Raw genomic sequence first — 15633 nt, forward strand, 5'->3', positions numbered from 1 at the left:
TAGTAATACCCATTACTTATATATTAAATGGTTATATTAGTTTTGTCGGAAAGTATGTAACACGTAGAAGTGAGTGCGTCTTCCATACAAAGATTTTGTAAATGTGAAAATTGGGCATTTGTTACTTTGTTACGTTGCTGATTAATAATTTGTATAACCCTCTCACTTCTCTTAGTGAACTAATAAGTATCCTATAGTCGAGCCCATCGCCTAAGCGTCCCCTCTTTCGTCAAATTGTAATGGGAATGAAACACAGCTTTCGGTTTTAATGTACTTTTATATTTCGTATTTTTCCTTTAACTGCTTAAATAAAAAAACGTACCCAAAAAATGTTTAGATTTTCTTAAGGTATTTCTTTTATTAAAAATAAACGTACTTTTAAAATTACTCATAAATTTGTACACATAAATTAAAGTATTTCGAGTAGCACAGAAGACGGATCGAACAATTCTGGTGGAGAAAGTGGCCGTATCGAAACTGGGGCTCTCTGAGGGATGGTTGTTGGATGCATGGGAATGGATTGCGCCTGAGTGATTGCACCTGAGGTCTACCATCCGGAGGACCTGGCGATGCTGCGATCGGTAAATTGTTAAAAATGTCATCACAGTCATATGAAATTGGAACGAAAAGAGCTTGGCCAGGTGGCGTCAAAGTCACGCCGGAACTTCCGTTGTGGTGCCGGTGGTCAGCAGCTCATCCTCCTTAGCATCCTCCGTCGGTGAGGTAGTCATCGAGGGCGCCGTTGTGGTGGGAGCCGGTGGAGGGGCCAAGGTGGTTTCCCTGGCAATAAGCTCCATGCCCAATCCGTGGGGCAGGTGCACATTGGGCGGCAGTCCCTCCATCATCTGCTGCTGCATTTGCTGGCGGAGATGTTGGCGCTGCAGCTGCATGGCCAGGTAACTGGCCAAATTGGCCGTTAACTTGGCCCTGTGGTTCTCCACCCGCCGCACGTTTCGCACCAGCCGGTTGTAGACCAGAGGCTTCACGTCGATGGCCCACAGGAAATCGAGGTGATTGAACCGCTCCATGGGCACCAGGTACTTGTCGATCACATTGGGCAGCTCCCGGGCCAACCGATCCACTCCGGTGGTGGAGACCAGCAGGTCGTTCACCGAGTAGTACAGTGCCACCGGCACCTTGACCCTGGACAGGTCGTAGTCTGGCGGCGTCATCCGGTTGTACTCCAGCTGGTTGCGCAGGTAGCCGCGGTCAAACTTCCGGAAGTGCCCTGACTTCATCAGCTGGCCAAAGTGCTCCAACTGCTTGATGGAAGCTCCAGAGGGCGTGTGGCTCAGCATCACCGGGAGCATGGTCTAAAAGAGCGAAGTTAAAGGTAAGTTGCCAACTTTGATTAACAGGGAGAATTTATATTATAGCGATGGTACTGATGCAACAAGAATCCCTAAACTTTCCTAACCAACGTCTAAATAAATTATACCTAGATTGGAGGTAAGGAAACATTTGTAAAGCAATTTTATTAATCTACTAAACTAAGAAATCAAATGAAGGTGCCACAAAGTTGTAATGTTTGTGAGCATTGAGGTGTAGCAAACGCTGCGCTGGAACCTCTATTGAATTAAATTCAATTAAATCCTATCTCTATTTACCTGGAGCCTTCAAGAAAGGTATCCCAGTTGCGAATGTTAATTTTGCAAATGCATTGTTCTCCCTTCTATATTACACACCTGTTCCTTCGACATTCTAACAATGGCCGTACCATGTTTCGAGCACCCAGCATGGCATTAGCGTCCTGTATTACTCATGGGCACAAAAGTGGAGGGTCGAACTTTGGGACCTGGTGCTTGTTGGGTCACAGAATCGCGCCTAATTTGCATGCATTGTCGCTTGTTGTCGGTGCTCTGGCATCCCGGCCGTGCCAGTTAATTATGCCAATTTCAACAACGCCGACGAGGACAACAAGAAGATACCGCCCCTCTTGGCGGCCGTTGACATAATAGATAATGACACCCTTTCAGTGCCAGATACCAGGTCAGGTCGTGCCCCCACACATTCCACTCTCCACGTCGCACATCCCGAATCGCCCAGCACTTGCATGTTGTTCAAGTAATTCAAGCCCGCCGCACTTTGTGGGCCATAATTTTGAATCTGCGGGTGTTTAGCTTGCGGTCGATTATCGGGCAAAGTTTTGCTAGGGTGTTGAGCATATTTAATGCAAACATCGTGGCCGCTTGGGGGATTAAGATAGTGTTGAATTACGTTTAAGCCATCGGTAATTGCAGCCCCAAATTACTGCGTGTGCACATTTGTGTTGCGCACGGACTTAAAGGCGGGCAAAGTTCCTGAAAAGCTATTGGGTTGCTCCTTTTCAAACGGTCCCGAGCAATTAAGGGCATTCCGCATCGACATGTTGCGGCTCAAACTGAAATGCAAACTACCCCGACCGACAATCGAATCGAGGCGGGTTAATTAAGTGCCAACTTAATGAAGACAATCGAAGGGGACAACCAAATCGATGCCTCTCAGCCGGTCTAACAGTCACGCGAAATCGTGGCCAAAACACACCCGTAATCCAAATGCATCCACGGTTGTGCTCTTACTACCATATATTGCACACGGGGAGAAAAAATTTAGCATTTCAAAGCTCCAAAGTCTCTTTTGTATTGAGTAATAAACGTAGAAAATTAAAAAAAAAAATATATTTTAAATTAAATGAACTGGATAACTCCGATTGCCGAAATAATGGGCATTACCAACTGTCAATAAACACTATTTTAAGTTCAAAATGTTTTAAACTATTTTTCCTTATTTAAATGTCAAACTAATGCAATTGATTTATGATAAGTTAAAGTATCTAATTCTTGTCGAGATCAAAATCGTTCTTCTTAAATATACAATTGCATTTACAAAATACATATCATACTAAAACTGTAAGTTCCTATCTAAAAAAAAAGAGGGCTAAAATCGTACATTTTTACCCAGAAAGTATGATTTCAATAGGGGCTTTTTTGGTACTGTGGCCCCTGCTTACTTTGTTCAGCTGCTCGGAGTTGTAGCCGGCAACCAAAAACAGGATATTCGAGCAGACGTCCTGCGTCATGGCGTTGTCGTGGCACACAACCTGGCTGTGGTCCACTAGGAATTTCGTGTTGGGCATGAATTCCGTGATGCGCAGCATTCGTGTGGCGGCCTGCAACAAAAACGGCGTCAGACGGGGGAGCACGCTGTGGAAAATGGGAAATGCGCCAGCCGCAGCTGGCACTATAAGACCGAATGGAAAACCCACCGTGAGGAAGTCGAGGAAGAGGACCAGGGTGCGGAACAGGGGGCTCTTCATGTCGTGGATGTAGGCGATGGGGGCCAGGGCGTGCATCGAGGTTATCTTCTGCGTGTAGGCGGGCTGCTCGGAGCACAGCACCCAGAAGATGGCCGTCCCCTGCGAGTGGCCGATGTAGTGCACCTGCTCGTATCCCGTCTTGCTCAGGATGTAATCGATGTTGGCCGGCAGGTCGTACTTGCCCATCTCGTGGAAGGTGAAGTCCCAGAACTCCTGGTAGTCGCTGTTCAGGCTGGTGTGGTTCTTCGAGTAGCGGTTGCCCCGCGAGTTGCCCATCCACACGTCGTAGCCCAGATCGTACAGCATGTAGCCTGTTGAACATTAGATCTTATTAGATTTATATTCAATAATAATTAAATTAATTTATAATTATAAGACATTTTAGAAGCAATCATAGCTAAAGCCTTGCTTTAAGTAATATTTTTACTAATGTAATTTTACATCAACCTGCAATAAATAAAAGAGTCTCTTACCCAGTCCGGACTTTGGACCCATGAGCACCCATGTGGCCGAGGTATCCAGGATTCCGTGCATCAGCAGCACCGGCTGGGCTCCCTTCTTGGGTATCCGGTGCATTTCCAGGATGTAGCCGTCCTTCGTCACCACCGTGTGGGTCTCGGATGGATATCCATATTTGCGTATTAATTTGGGCTGTGCGAACGCAGAAAAAACGGAAACAAATTCGACAGAGGGAGAGAAAGGTGTTAGAAGTGCAAATCATGGTAGTGTGAAATTGAGTTGCCCTGGTCCACGTTTTTTCCACCTGCCCTGCCACCTCTTTGTTTCTACCCCGTTAATTTGCATAGTTCAAATGGAAGGGCAGGTGGAAGAGACCCGGGCCCCAACGGCAGCGTCATCATCATCGAGGAGGCAGTCGCCTGACCTTAACCACAGTCATTTCGAACTAATGAATTTTAATTTGTGGCATCAACAAGTTAATAAAGTAACCAGACAAGCTGTTGCGGTCGAGAGTGTCTGAGTAAATGGCTTGTGCTGGGCGTGGCCCTGCCTTAAAGGGTTTATCCTGGCTCAAAAATGAAAAATGCAAAGTTGAACAGTGCTGGCATAGTATTTTCCAGCCAAACAGTGCTGCTCGCATATTTGTTGCAACTATATTGGCTGACAGAACCTTATAGAATTTCTTTATTGACACCAATGAAAACAAAAGTATCGGGCCAACTACAAAACATGTTCATCATTGGGGACGCTTTATTGGAACGCCAGGTGACGCAAAGTCCACGCGGCCCCCTCTATAAGTACATGGCCATAGTTTAACCCAGTCACGTATCACGCATACGCACTGTATGACAGCATGCTTTTCTTCCTGCTGGCAAACGAATTTATAGGTTTTTCAGAAATCCGTGAGGCGTTTGATAAGTCCGTCTATCCGATTATGTAAGCCGGTCGGGTAGTGGGTGGCCGAAAGAAAACTCATAACACCATTGTTGAAATTAAGTTATAAACACGCGATTACCCAAATTTCAGGCAAACAAACAAACCGGCCGAGCGGCTGAGAAAACTGCAGAAAGAGACTACCTGCGAGCCGACTGGCATTTTAATTAACCTTGGCAGCGAATAGCCCCTGCTGCTGCTGTGGGCCAGAAAATAATATAAACACTGCAATTGGCCAATTGACTTGCCGGCTGGTTGGACAGCACGAGGAAGTGGTACGCAAAGTAAGCCAGCGAAATGTTTTTTCCGGCTCCGTTTCAGCGTGTTTTGTTTTCGGCCGATTTGGCCAAATGTTTGGGCATAAATTTGGCTCTTTTTATTTCGGTATTTATTTGTCTGCCAATTTTCTTGCCTTTTGTCTTACGTAACTTCTTTGTTTCGAGAATGAATGAACGTGCGAACGAGGTGCAAAGAAGCCGCAGAAAGTTACTTGGCCAAGCCTCGAAAAATTGCAACAGCTGCCGCCGATGCTACCCGGCAAAGTTTTTGTTTTTCTTGGCCTGACACACATTTGGCGAAACAGCCGGCCAATATTTGCGCAGAGCTGACAAGGCGTTGCAAAGATGCTCAAAATGCAACAAAGTGCGGCCGGCGGCTGGATTTTCCCGCCCCGGGGAGTTGGCCAATCTCGGGGGGTTTTGAAATGCGCACGAGTCGACAAATGTTCACTAATAAAAAATTTCCACAATATTTATATCTTGACAAGACAAAATAACTGTGGTCAAGCCAGTAGTGTGCTGTAACTAATGAAATTAATTGTACAAATATTGCCAATATCTATCTGTGGGCTATGGAGAAATTCACAGATGCAAATAAAACTTGTATTTATAATACGCTAAAAATATATTAATTGTATTGTAATAAAGTAATTCACCACGCATTTTATATTTTCTGATGTTATTTAATCACCAAAATGTCTATCCAAACTCATTTGTTTAATAAACTGTTAACAGGAAACAATAGACAGAATTACAAATGAAATGCACAAATATGAAAATGTTTTATTTAACGCCAATTCAAAAGGCACAGTAAATAAATACAAAACATGGCCGGGCAAACAATGTGCACAAACGTTGAAAAACTATAATTAAATAAATGAGAGTGGCTAAAGCCGAGGCAGCCATGGGGAGGCCGGTGGAAAAGTAAATGTTGAACTACACTGATTTCGACCTGGGCCAATATAGAAATGAATCGCCGGTTTTTGTTGGGAGGGCGCTTATTTTTAACTTGTTGGTTTCTTTTTCCATATTTTTACTGTTTTGCTAACTGAACTGTATGAACGCATTCGACTGAAAGCCGCAAAAACTTCATTAGCACCTACAAAATCGTCTTGAGTTGCGATTAACATAATGCTCATCATGACCCACTAATTTTTGTGTTTGCCTGCCTCCGGTTTGTGTCCATGCTAATTGGCAATGTGTTGTGTGCTTGTACAGTGAGCACTCACCTGCAGTGAACTTTTTTTTATACAACAAAAGCCTTATTAACCAAAATATTGACCATTGAACACTTACGATCGACATTTAAATTGGAACTAATTTCCTTTACTATCTGCAAAGATTTTTATAAAGAAAAAAGTTTTTTTGGGTACATTTTCGTTTGCTCTGTGGAATTAAAAAAAATCTGTCCTAATACTTGAACAAAATAGAAAATGTTTAGCCATTTTTTTTTTACATACAAAATTGTTGTCAAATATTACAGAAGAATATTTCAAAAACAAAATGATAATTTCCATTTTAAGGTACTTGTACCTATTTTGTACAATGAGTGTTTAGCCTAGGCAGTACCTACTGTAACTGCATGGGACTTTTGGGTGTGCATGGGCCTCCATGTTTTCGTTTGGCTTGTATTTATCCTCTAAAACTCAATGCAAATTCGGTGGTGTCAACGTTTGAGGCTTTGTGGCGTGCCTTTGATTCATTTGCATAAAACACTTTTGCAGCTCGAGCTCGTCAGTGGACTTATTAAGAAGGAGAAGACCCGACCGGAGCCGCAAGTCCCACTTGAGCTTGTCGAATGGACGGATGGATGGGCTCTGGGTCTGTGTCGATATCCACTTTGAGACCATCGCTCATTTTGTAACTGACCTTGATATTGACTTCGGCTTTTATCACAGTCATTATAATGACTGCCGTTCGAAGCGTCTCGATGACATCGCGGCCGACCCCAACCAGTTTCTCCTCCTCTCGCTCGATGCCAGCTCTTTGGCTGCATTTTCTGTGCCGATGTGCTGACTTTATTCCGCCGCCTGACATCGTTTTAATGACATCAAAATCTAAGAGGTTAATCACATTTGAACTCTGCTCTCGAGATGCCGGATCAAGTGGAGCAGCGACTTACAAGTTATGCAAATTACTGATCGATTAGGGCTGCCAGAATACCAATATCGAGTGGCGGCAATTTAACAATCCACTTTGTTTTAAATAAAAGTGGTTTCAAATAATGTTATTATCATGATAAAGATAAGAAGACTCATCTATACATGTTTCTAAATACTCTCTATAAACAAAATTATCTCTAATTATTTAGTTCATTTCCAATTTTTCCGCCCTTTGCCATTAATTTTGTGAGTCATTACAACACCTAGACGTAATCAGTCCAAGCGACATCTATTTGCCAATCCTTGGCGTGTTGGGCCCGAAAGAAAAGACAATGCGGAAATCTTTAAATTCAAATTAAAGCAAAAACCAGACAGTTTTATGCAAAACAAAAGCGAAAAGTATCCAGAGTCGAGCCAAATGTCGAAGCCATTTCCTTATTATTGGGAAGCGAAGCCTTGGGCTTTTTTCGTTGACAGTTGGGCAGGTGGAATAGGGCGGCTGTGGGTGGTGGGCGGTGGGCGGAAGGCGGGCAGACTGCTAACCCATATTTCAAAGTCAGTCGAGCGCTGTGGACGTGGACAGGTTAGCCTAATTGCACGTTGATGATTGTGTAGCGTTGACAATTTCAATTTGTTATTGTCAGCCGTGAGAGGTGTTCCCCGCGAGATACATACATATATACCTGGCCATCTCCCAACTGCCGATTATGCAATTGGGCAACGTGCAGAAATTGTGACGCCGCTCGTTGTTTTATTCCGAACTTAGTTACATTGCAGACACGCGCCTGCGAACGCGCTCGAAAGCCCAGCCATGACTTTGCATAAGATCCAGCTGAAAAGTACGGCGGCACTTGGATTGACAATACGCCAGGTACACGGGCCCACTGTATTTCTCCCTTTATTAGTTTCTGGGTCTGCGCAACGGCTCGAATCACGTAAATCGCATAAAAACGTTACGTTATCGTGGGCAAATGTGAGCTTGAACACTTGCTAATAACTCTTTTCCTTCGGCTCTGCCTTGCCTTATTGGCTTTGTTCATTTTCGCCTGTCTGTTTGTTGACCCCACCCTGAAAGCCACCGATTGGGTAATCTTCAGCTCGGTGTGATCTTTGATATCTGGCTGGCAAGATCGGGTGTTTCTTCGTCTGCGGCCGAGCATATGAAATGCAAATTCCTGCCCTTGAGATGGTTGTTGGAAACCCATGGAAAACCCAGGGGGCAGACATCAACAATTGTGCGTGCAAACGCCCAATGAAAATGTTGATCTAATTGCTGGGCACGTGAGCGTTGTAAATGGGCTCAAGGTCACTTCGCACCACCAGTGGCTATCAATTCTAAAAACCGAACTCATTAAACTAACTCTGATTTCTGTGACTGCCATAAAACGCTCGTTTCGTATTGTATCCATTTCAACGAAGGCTAGCCCGGCTTTTGTTTTGTTGTAAGTGGGTTTGAAAACCGTAAGCAAATAAATACAAAACCTGATTGAAGACCTCATAGACGGATTCCCAGCTCGAAGCTCCCTTATGCAGTTACGAGCATTCTGCCACCCGAATAAAGCTTACACTTTCGGGTTACTTCACACCAGCAATGCAGGCTCGTAAACCTTTTAATTAGCCCCAACTCTAGAAATAAATCCATCAGTTACGTACACTCGCAGCGGAGTTAACTCACTCGCTGAAGTTAGACATGATTAACGCCATAAAAAGGCTACGAAACTCACACAAGTTACGGCAGCCCCCCATTTCACTGGGCAAACAAAGGGAAGCCGATGGAATGTGCAGTGGCAACTGCAGTTGATCACGGCAGGTGACCATTACCATAACCATTTCCATTCCAGGTGCCACCAGACAGCTCAAAATCGGTAATAGTTCTCGGACCGCACACGAATTCTGAGAGTCAACGAACCCCGAGAACGGAAACTTTCTTTCGGCGCTGGGCAGTGAAAAGTGTAAATTTATATGACACCAAAAAACGTTCGAGCTAAGTAAATACCTGAACAGAACGCAATTAAGTGCCTCAGAAAAGCCCCTCAGCACGGTAGAGAAACAAAACAAATACTCCGTGGAAAACCAATGTCAATGCAAGAGGGGCACTTCAAGCGTGGAGTATTGACCGACTTGGGATACGTCGATATATCAAACCGAATTTCTTACAAACTTCTGCTTACTTCTGTTGTGCAGGTACAAGTAAACAAACAAAAGTCAAACTACCTATGGACGACCGACCAACGATCTTGAGCTCATATTTCGGTTTGTTTATACTTATTTGATTTTAGCCGCTTACCAATACCATGAGTACAAATGTGTACCTTGGTCGATTTAACAATATTTATTATCTGTGTTGGGAACATTTTTTATAACATTGATAATTGTCACCAATAATATAAAATTTACGCCTAAATTGAACTTAAAGGCCCTTACAAGCTTTACGCCTTTCGTTTATAATTAAAGCCATAAGTTTTTTTCTTACAATGGATGGTATTTTTGTTATCCTAAAATAACGTCATATGTAGTTTTCTAAGGAAATGACACAATATTGAATTGGTTGTGCTCTTTTTATAAACCCAAATACTTTGAAGACCTACAGGTTCTGTGGGTAATCAACAAAACAATGAAACCCCCTTTAGGGTCTTCTTACATTTGAATAATATTATAGTTTAATCATTCTTTGTAAAAATTGATTTTGTGTTGTAAATTGATATTTGTGTGTAATTTCGTTTACCTCGCTTTAGGTATTGGCAAAATTATCCAATGTTGTTATGTTGGATAGTAAAGAACATATACTCAGACAGGTGACCCAAACCCAAGCCCAGATCCTATAACTACTATGTGAAAAGAATTGCTGTATCTCCAATATCCTCATCGTCGTTCCCAATACTCCGCAGGACTCACCGTGATGAGGGAGGCGTCCTCGAGGACGTCAGACTTGAGGTTCCGTCCGCCGCCGGCCAGGTTGGCGTTGCTCGACAGCAGGACGGAGTTGAGCAGGTTCTTGAAGCTCAGCGAGCTGTAGCTGAAGGGCGAGAGGAGCGTGAAGGCGCCGGCCCGTCCGCAGACCTCCAGAGCCACGAGGCAGTGCAGCAGCAGGGTCATCAGCAGGCGACCCTTGACCTCGACGGTGGTCCGCATCGGAAGGCCGAAACGGGAGCAATCGCACGGCAGACACTCCAGACACTCGAGGCGACACTCACTTCGGCACTCACTCCAGACACTCACTCACTCACTCACTGCCCAACTGACTCACGCTGAGTTGGACACACAAAATGGGGCAAATTGGCAAATGCAACAGTTGCTTGCACTTAAGCGTAACGGTTACGTCGCCACTATCTTTTTTCTCCCGCTTTCGTCACACCTGGCAGTTATGTACGTGCGGCGCTTCTCGGCACTCTGATTGTCCCGCCGGTATCCTTGGGATCGACTTCGACAGGGGGAGCTAGTTCCCACGGAGAGCACAAGTGTTTAAGCACGGGTATTGCGGATGGGATCACTTGATCTTGGGGGTCTGCGCGGGACCAACAACCTGATATTTCAACCGTTTGGCTTGGGATTCGTCGCTCGACTGGCCGATTCGTAGGCAGAATGGAGTGAGCTAGGCTCGAATGGCAGCCACGATCTGCGGGCCAACTTGTTCGAGCCGGTGCTTGTGGATCGCGAGCTTGTGGATGGCAAGTAAGCGGCTTAAGTGGGGATTTAAGACGGGCTAAGGCGGCTCTGAATTTCTTGTTTCTTCGCTTAAGATTTAAATGTAATATATATGCCACTTGTGTGATTATCTTATTTTGAGGTGCACTGCAAACACGGAGGCTGACGAACTCGGTTTTTAATTTAACAAGGCATCTTTGAGGTGTATAAGCTGTCAAGATAAACCTATACTTGCTGGTTTAACCAAAAACTGACTATTAAATAGACAATATTTCTATAACAGAATCAAATGTATTTATTTATTTACACTGTTGCCAAAAGTTTAAACTTAAGGTACACGGAGGAAACGGTCATAGTTGCTAAGACTTTCGGCCGTACTAAATTAAAATTTACAAATTTCTTAATAATTAATATTTACAAATGAATAGAATGGGACAGAAATGAATGATTTAAATAAGTTGGTTAAATTTAAGTTAGTTAAATTTAAATTGAAATTTATTTACCTATTTTTTCATTAAAGAAAAAGACAAATTATCACTATTTCCAGTCGGTGCATTTATTGGCATTGATTTAAAAATGTATAATTTGTTTTTTTAGTGGGAATATCACACACTTTTACACTTTTTTTAAATTCTTTTTTTTCCTTTGCAAAATTAAAAGTTTCACATTTTTTCTCTCTGTGTACATTTGCCGACCTAGCTCAACTCGCCCGACTTAGTCAGCTGATCGAGCCGATATGTTCGACGCCCCCGATGCAAAGCCTCCACCCGCCCGCCGCCAATCCACTCAAGCTTTGGCGCGTGCCGGGCGAGTTTTTTGCCTAAGTCTTTCGTTTCGCCTCGCCTTCCTCCCGCCGCGGGAGATTTCGGTTTAGCGCGGGTTGTCTCTGGGTTCGATCCGTTTAGCCGTTAGGCGGTGGATCGTTTGGCACGTCCACGTCCAGTGCGTCTTGCCGACTGGGTTGTGTGTTCGGCTGCCGCTGCTGCCAAGGTAATTGCAATTGAAGCCCCCATCCCAAGAGCCCGACTGACGAAACATTTGGCCTGGCATCGGGTTACGTCTGCATTTGGCCAATTTAAAATGCAGGCTGAGTTACACACCGTTTTGCTTTATGCCGCGCCTGGCTGAAGGCGGGAGTTCGGGAGCAGCAGTGCCCCCATCTCCCAAACATATCATTGCGCGATTTGTTTTGATTGCCCATCGTTTGTTTTGTTTATATTTCGCCTTCGCTTTTGCCATCTGCATCTGGGCCTTGTCTTCGGCTCTCTGTTCCCACCAACATTGGCAACGATCTCTTCCCGTTTATCTCGGGTTTCTTGTCGCACCGGTTGGCCTTGGCCGGCCAATTTGTCGGGCCCTCAATGACAACTGCGCACAGGCATTAATCATAAATTCAATAACCATTTTACATGCATTCTTACCACATCCCAGCAGTGATCAAAAGTGGCGAAAATGAAAACCAAAGAGCCAAGGAAGCTTCGCGAACGGTCTGCGAAATGCCCAAGAAGAATCATTCAACGATTTTTGTTTAATGTTTTTTAACAAGCCTTGGACTTTTTGGCTGATTTATGTATATCAATGTGCATATAAATGGGATTTTTTATTTGATAAACAACTTATTCTTAATCTGGATGATGTTACCATGGCAAAACTACCATTTTCCTCGGCAACAGATAATAAAAGCGACCAAAGTACAGACAAATCGATCAGCAATTTCCAGTAACCACATATGATCTGCAATTTCAAGGCGAGCCATTGCATTGCAATGCCATTAAGTGTGCAACAGAATCGCATGGCCATCGGACTTGGACTTGGAGGAATGCCATGAACACGTGCCACATGCAATCAATTGTGGGGCAGGAGCAGGGCCATCAACTTCTTTCGGCTGCCGTGATTATTGTTGTGCTGCTGTGCTGTTCGTCATTACCTCGCTCGGATTGTTACGACTACAATTACGAGTATCTGGTGCGTTGGATTTTGGGATTTTCTGAGGCAGCGAATGCTCTGATATCAAGTAAAATTATTGCAGCGGATTAGGCAATGCCAAACTGTGGTGCTGCAACTTAACCCATTTTAATAAACTTTAAAGCAAGTTCAAACATTTATTGTTTGTGGTTTGTAATAAATAAAATTTGATGAAGTAAAGGAGAGTAAACTGATTTTGATTATATTATTAAATAAAATTGAGTATTAAAATAATTAAGGTAGCACTACACAATCATATTTTATATTGCAAGCTAAACATAAATGTAACATTTATTTAATAAATCGCTTAGCCGGAAAACTTAAAAAAAGGGTTACCCTCGCTTAGCGGTAATGACAGTGCTTTGGGAAATAACCCATTGTTTCGTAATGGGTTAATACCGCCAATCTCAAGGTCGCAAGGCAAGATTTATTTTTATTTTTTTATTTTTATAATTTGTTTGGCCGATGCAGTCGAATTTTTGTGATTTTTGTTTTGCTTTTATCCCGCAGCGTGACACTGAAATTTTTTAATGAGCGCAGAGGGAAAAGGGGCAAGGCGTCCCAGTTTTTTTGCCGGTCGGCAATTTCTTTGTTGTCCTCAGCATCTTGCTTGTGACCTTGCCAGGAGTGTACTTACGAGTTTTTCGGTGTTTGCCTGATGGTTGACACACTTTCCGGCCGACCATCTCATTTCCATATCATCTTACGCTCCCTCATATGTATAAAGTGGAAAAAGAGCTTAAGTGTCGCACTTGACATCGCCTCGGGTTGGGTATAATTGCTCGGGATCGCATTTAGTATAGTGCTTACACTTTAATGGCCCTTAGTCCGCTCCCAGTGGTTCCGAACCTCTATCCCGGGGTAACGAACGGGGATTAGTGCTGTCCCTGAGCTAGCAAACCTTTTGTTCTAAAGCGTTGCGGCCTTGAACTGCTAATCTCCATTTGAAAACATTTAAATTTAATAGACTGCTTAATGCTAGAACGGAAAAGATCAACTGTGGTACCAAGACAACATACGTAAATCTTAAGTATCTATAAAAATAACACGTTTCTAAGAGAAATATTTTGTTTTTTACTACCTTATTCACTTCATTCAAGTTTATACTTAAAGCTTTAAAGCCATTACATGGAGTTTTCCATATTTCAATCTCAGATATTTTAAACAATTTTAATTTAAATCAGCGGCCGTCCGCGTCCCATTAAGCGTGCATAGTAAAAACTGCTCAGCTTCTGACGACACACGTACACCGTACAGCAGAAGTCGTTACACACACATCAAAAAGCTGACCCATGCAAATAAGTCAGAAAAATGATGACGAGAAGGCTTGGAAAAACTTTTTGCCTTCTAATTTTGTACATAAATATAGATCCTAAGTTTTCACAAAATTTCAATTTATTATTATATTTTGTTATTATTAAAAATAACCCACTTTGTGAGTAGATTGAGGATTGACCCACTTAGCTGCATTCCTTCTGCCAAAACCAAAGTAGGATTCCGAGAGCCACTCCTCGAAAGGACACGCCTTTTGGGTATGCAAAACCGCCACTTAATTGTGGCGCCTGCCGCACACCCACGTCGAAAGCGACTGATACAGCAAGTCCCAGCCAAATAACTACAGTCAGTGAGGCGGCGGCCAAAAGTCCCACTTGGTGGGGCGGTTTCCATCACCCAACTGGGGGTCTGCGTAACATGGTAGCTCGGGGTATTTTATTAGCGGTCTGTTCAGCTCAGACCGAAGTCTGGTCTCTTCTCCCGGGCCCGATAAGCAGCTGACGATTATGTAAAGTGATTTCTTACTCCCAGAAACCTGGGGAACCCTCGGCGGCGGCTATTACTGTCATCAATATTTGGTAACGAATTCCAATTGCATGGCATTCCGATTTCAGGTTGATTGCACTAGCTATTTTGCAGTCGTAGATGCAGAGGCAGCCCACTCGGGTCGCTTCTCTCCATCGACTGACTGGCCTGTTATTATATAACCTTCCAGCCAGGCGGCAGAGTTGCTCCGTCTCTTTCCAATTTTCCAAACCGAGAAAACTCTGCTAATGGCGACATCGAAAGTCGTTTTGAGTGTACTCTATAAAGCGAAAAAGCTGCACAAGTGCGCAAGGTTTTTGGCCAACGAAACTTTAATTTAAGATAGTGTTTAGGTCGTGTTTCTGATGTAACACCTCACCCAACCCCGAACAAACTATTTCTTCCTATAGATTTAGCATCATGCTGCTTCGGGAATCGCTTCCAGAATGCGTATTATATCCAACAGCAGTACTCGAAACTCGGGATCTTCGTCGAGATCAGCTATCTCCACCATGGGAACCCTTCTTGGTCTCTTCGACCTCCTCGATCGCATCATTCTTATGTTCTGTATTTTCGTTTTTAAAATTTTAAGTGAACTTTTTCCTCGATGTACAATTGTTTTCAAGAAGGTGCTTTCATGAGAAGGGAAGCTGTTGAGCAGTGTTCAGTTTAATTCAGACTTAAAGGAATGTGACGTGCCTGCTTGGATGGAGAAGAGTGTATACCTAATGACTAAGAAAAACAAGGAAAGGCTATAGGATTATATTATAATAAAACATTTATAAAAAAGTAAACGTTTATATAATAAAAAACATGATGTATATAATAAGTAATGCCAAGAACAATATCAATTAAAATTTTAAAAAATGTTTAAAATATAGCTTAGCAGTTGGGACCTATGGTAGCCCTCGAATTGTAAAGAGTGTTTTATAAATAGGGAAACACATAACGTAAAATTGAAAATTAAAATAAATTTAAAAACATTTTAAGTTAGGGCATCGCCACTTCTTGTTTGAAAAAGGTGTGCTTTTGCATTTTGTGCGCCAACTTTTATTTTTTTTGGCTTTGACGGCAAACCTGCAGGCTGAGACGAGACATGGGGCACGAGACACGGGACAAAGCCCCAGCGGTGTTGTTTGTTTGCTTTTCCGTGGCA

General features: G+C 43.3%; 2 protein-coding genes across 2 annotated transcripts; both read right to left on the reverse strand.

Moving 5' to 3' along the window:
- Positions 1-360: 360 nt before the first annotated feature.
- Positions 361-10697, reverse strand: LOC108034181 (lipase 3). The gene is made up of 5 exons (XM_017108998.3): positions 9963-10697; positions 3769-3946; positions 3245-3606; positions 2990-3148; positions 361-1313 (listed from the first exon to the last, which is right to left on the reverse strand). The coding sequence occupies exons 1-5, from the start codon at positions 10197-10199 to the stop codon at positions 654-656; spliced, it is 1596 nt and encodes a 531-aa protein (XP_016964487.1). The 5' UTR covers positions 10200-10697; the 3' UTR covers positions 361-653.
- A 4094-nt stretch (positions 10698-14791) lies between these two features.
- LOC108033549 (uncharacterized) lies at positions 14792-15192 on the reverse strand. Its single transcript, XM_017107894.3, has one exon. The coding sequence runs from the start codon at positions 15031-15033 to the stop codon at positions 14896-14898; it is 138 nt and encodes a 45-aa protein (XP_016963383.1). The 5' UTR covers positions 15034-15192; the 3' UTR covers positions 14792-14895.
- Between the last annotated feature and the right edge of the window lie 441 nt (positions 15193-15633).

Source organism: Drosophila biarmipes, chromosome 2L (assembly GCF_025231255.1).
Source record: "Drosophila biarmipes strain raj3 chromosome 2L, RU_DBia_V1.1, whole genome shotgun sequence".
Classification (NCBI taxonomy): domain Eukaryota; kingdom Metazoa; phylum Arthropoda; class Insecta; order Diptera; family Drosophilidae; genus Drosophila; species Drosophila biarmipes.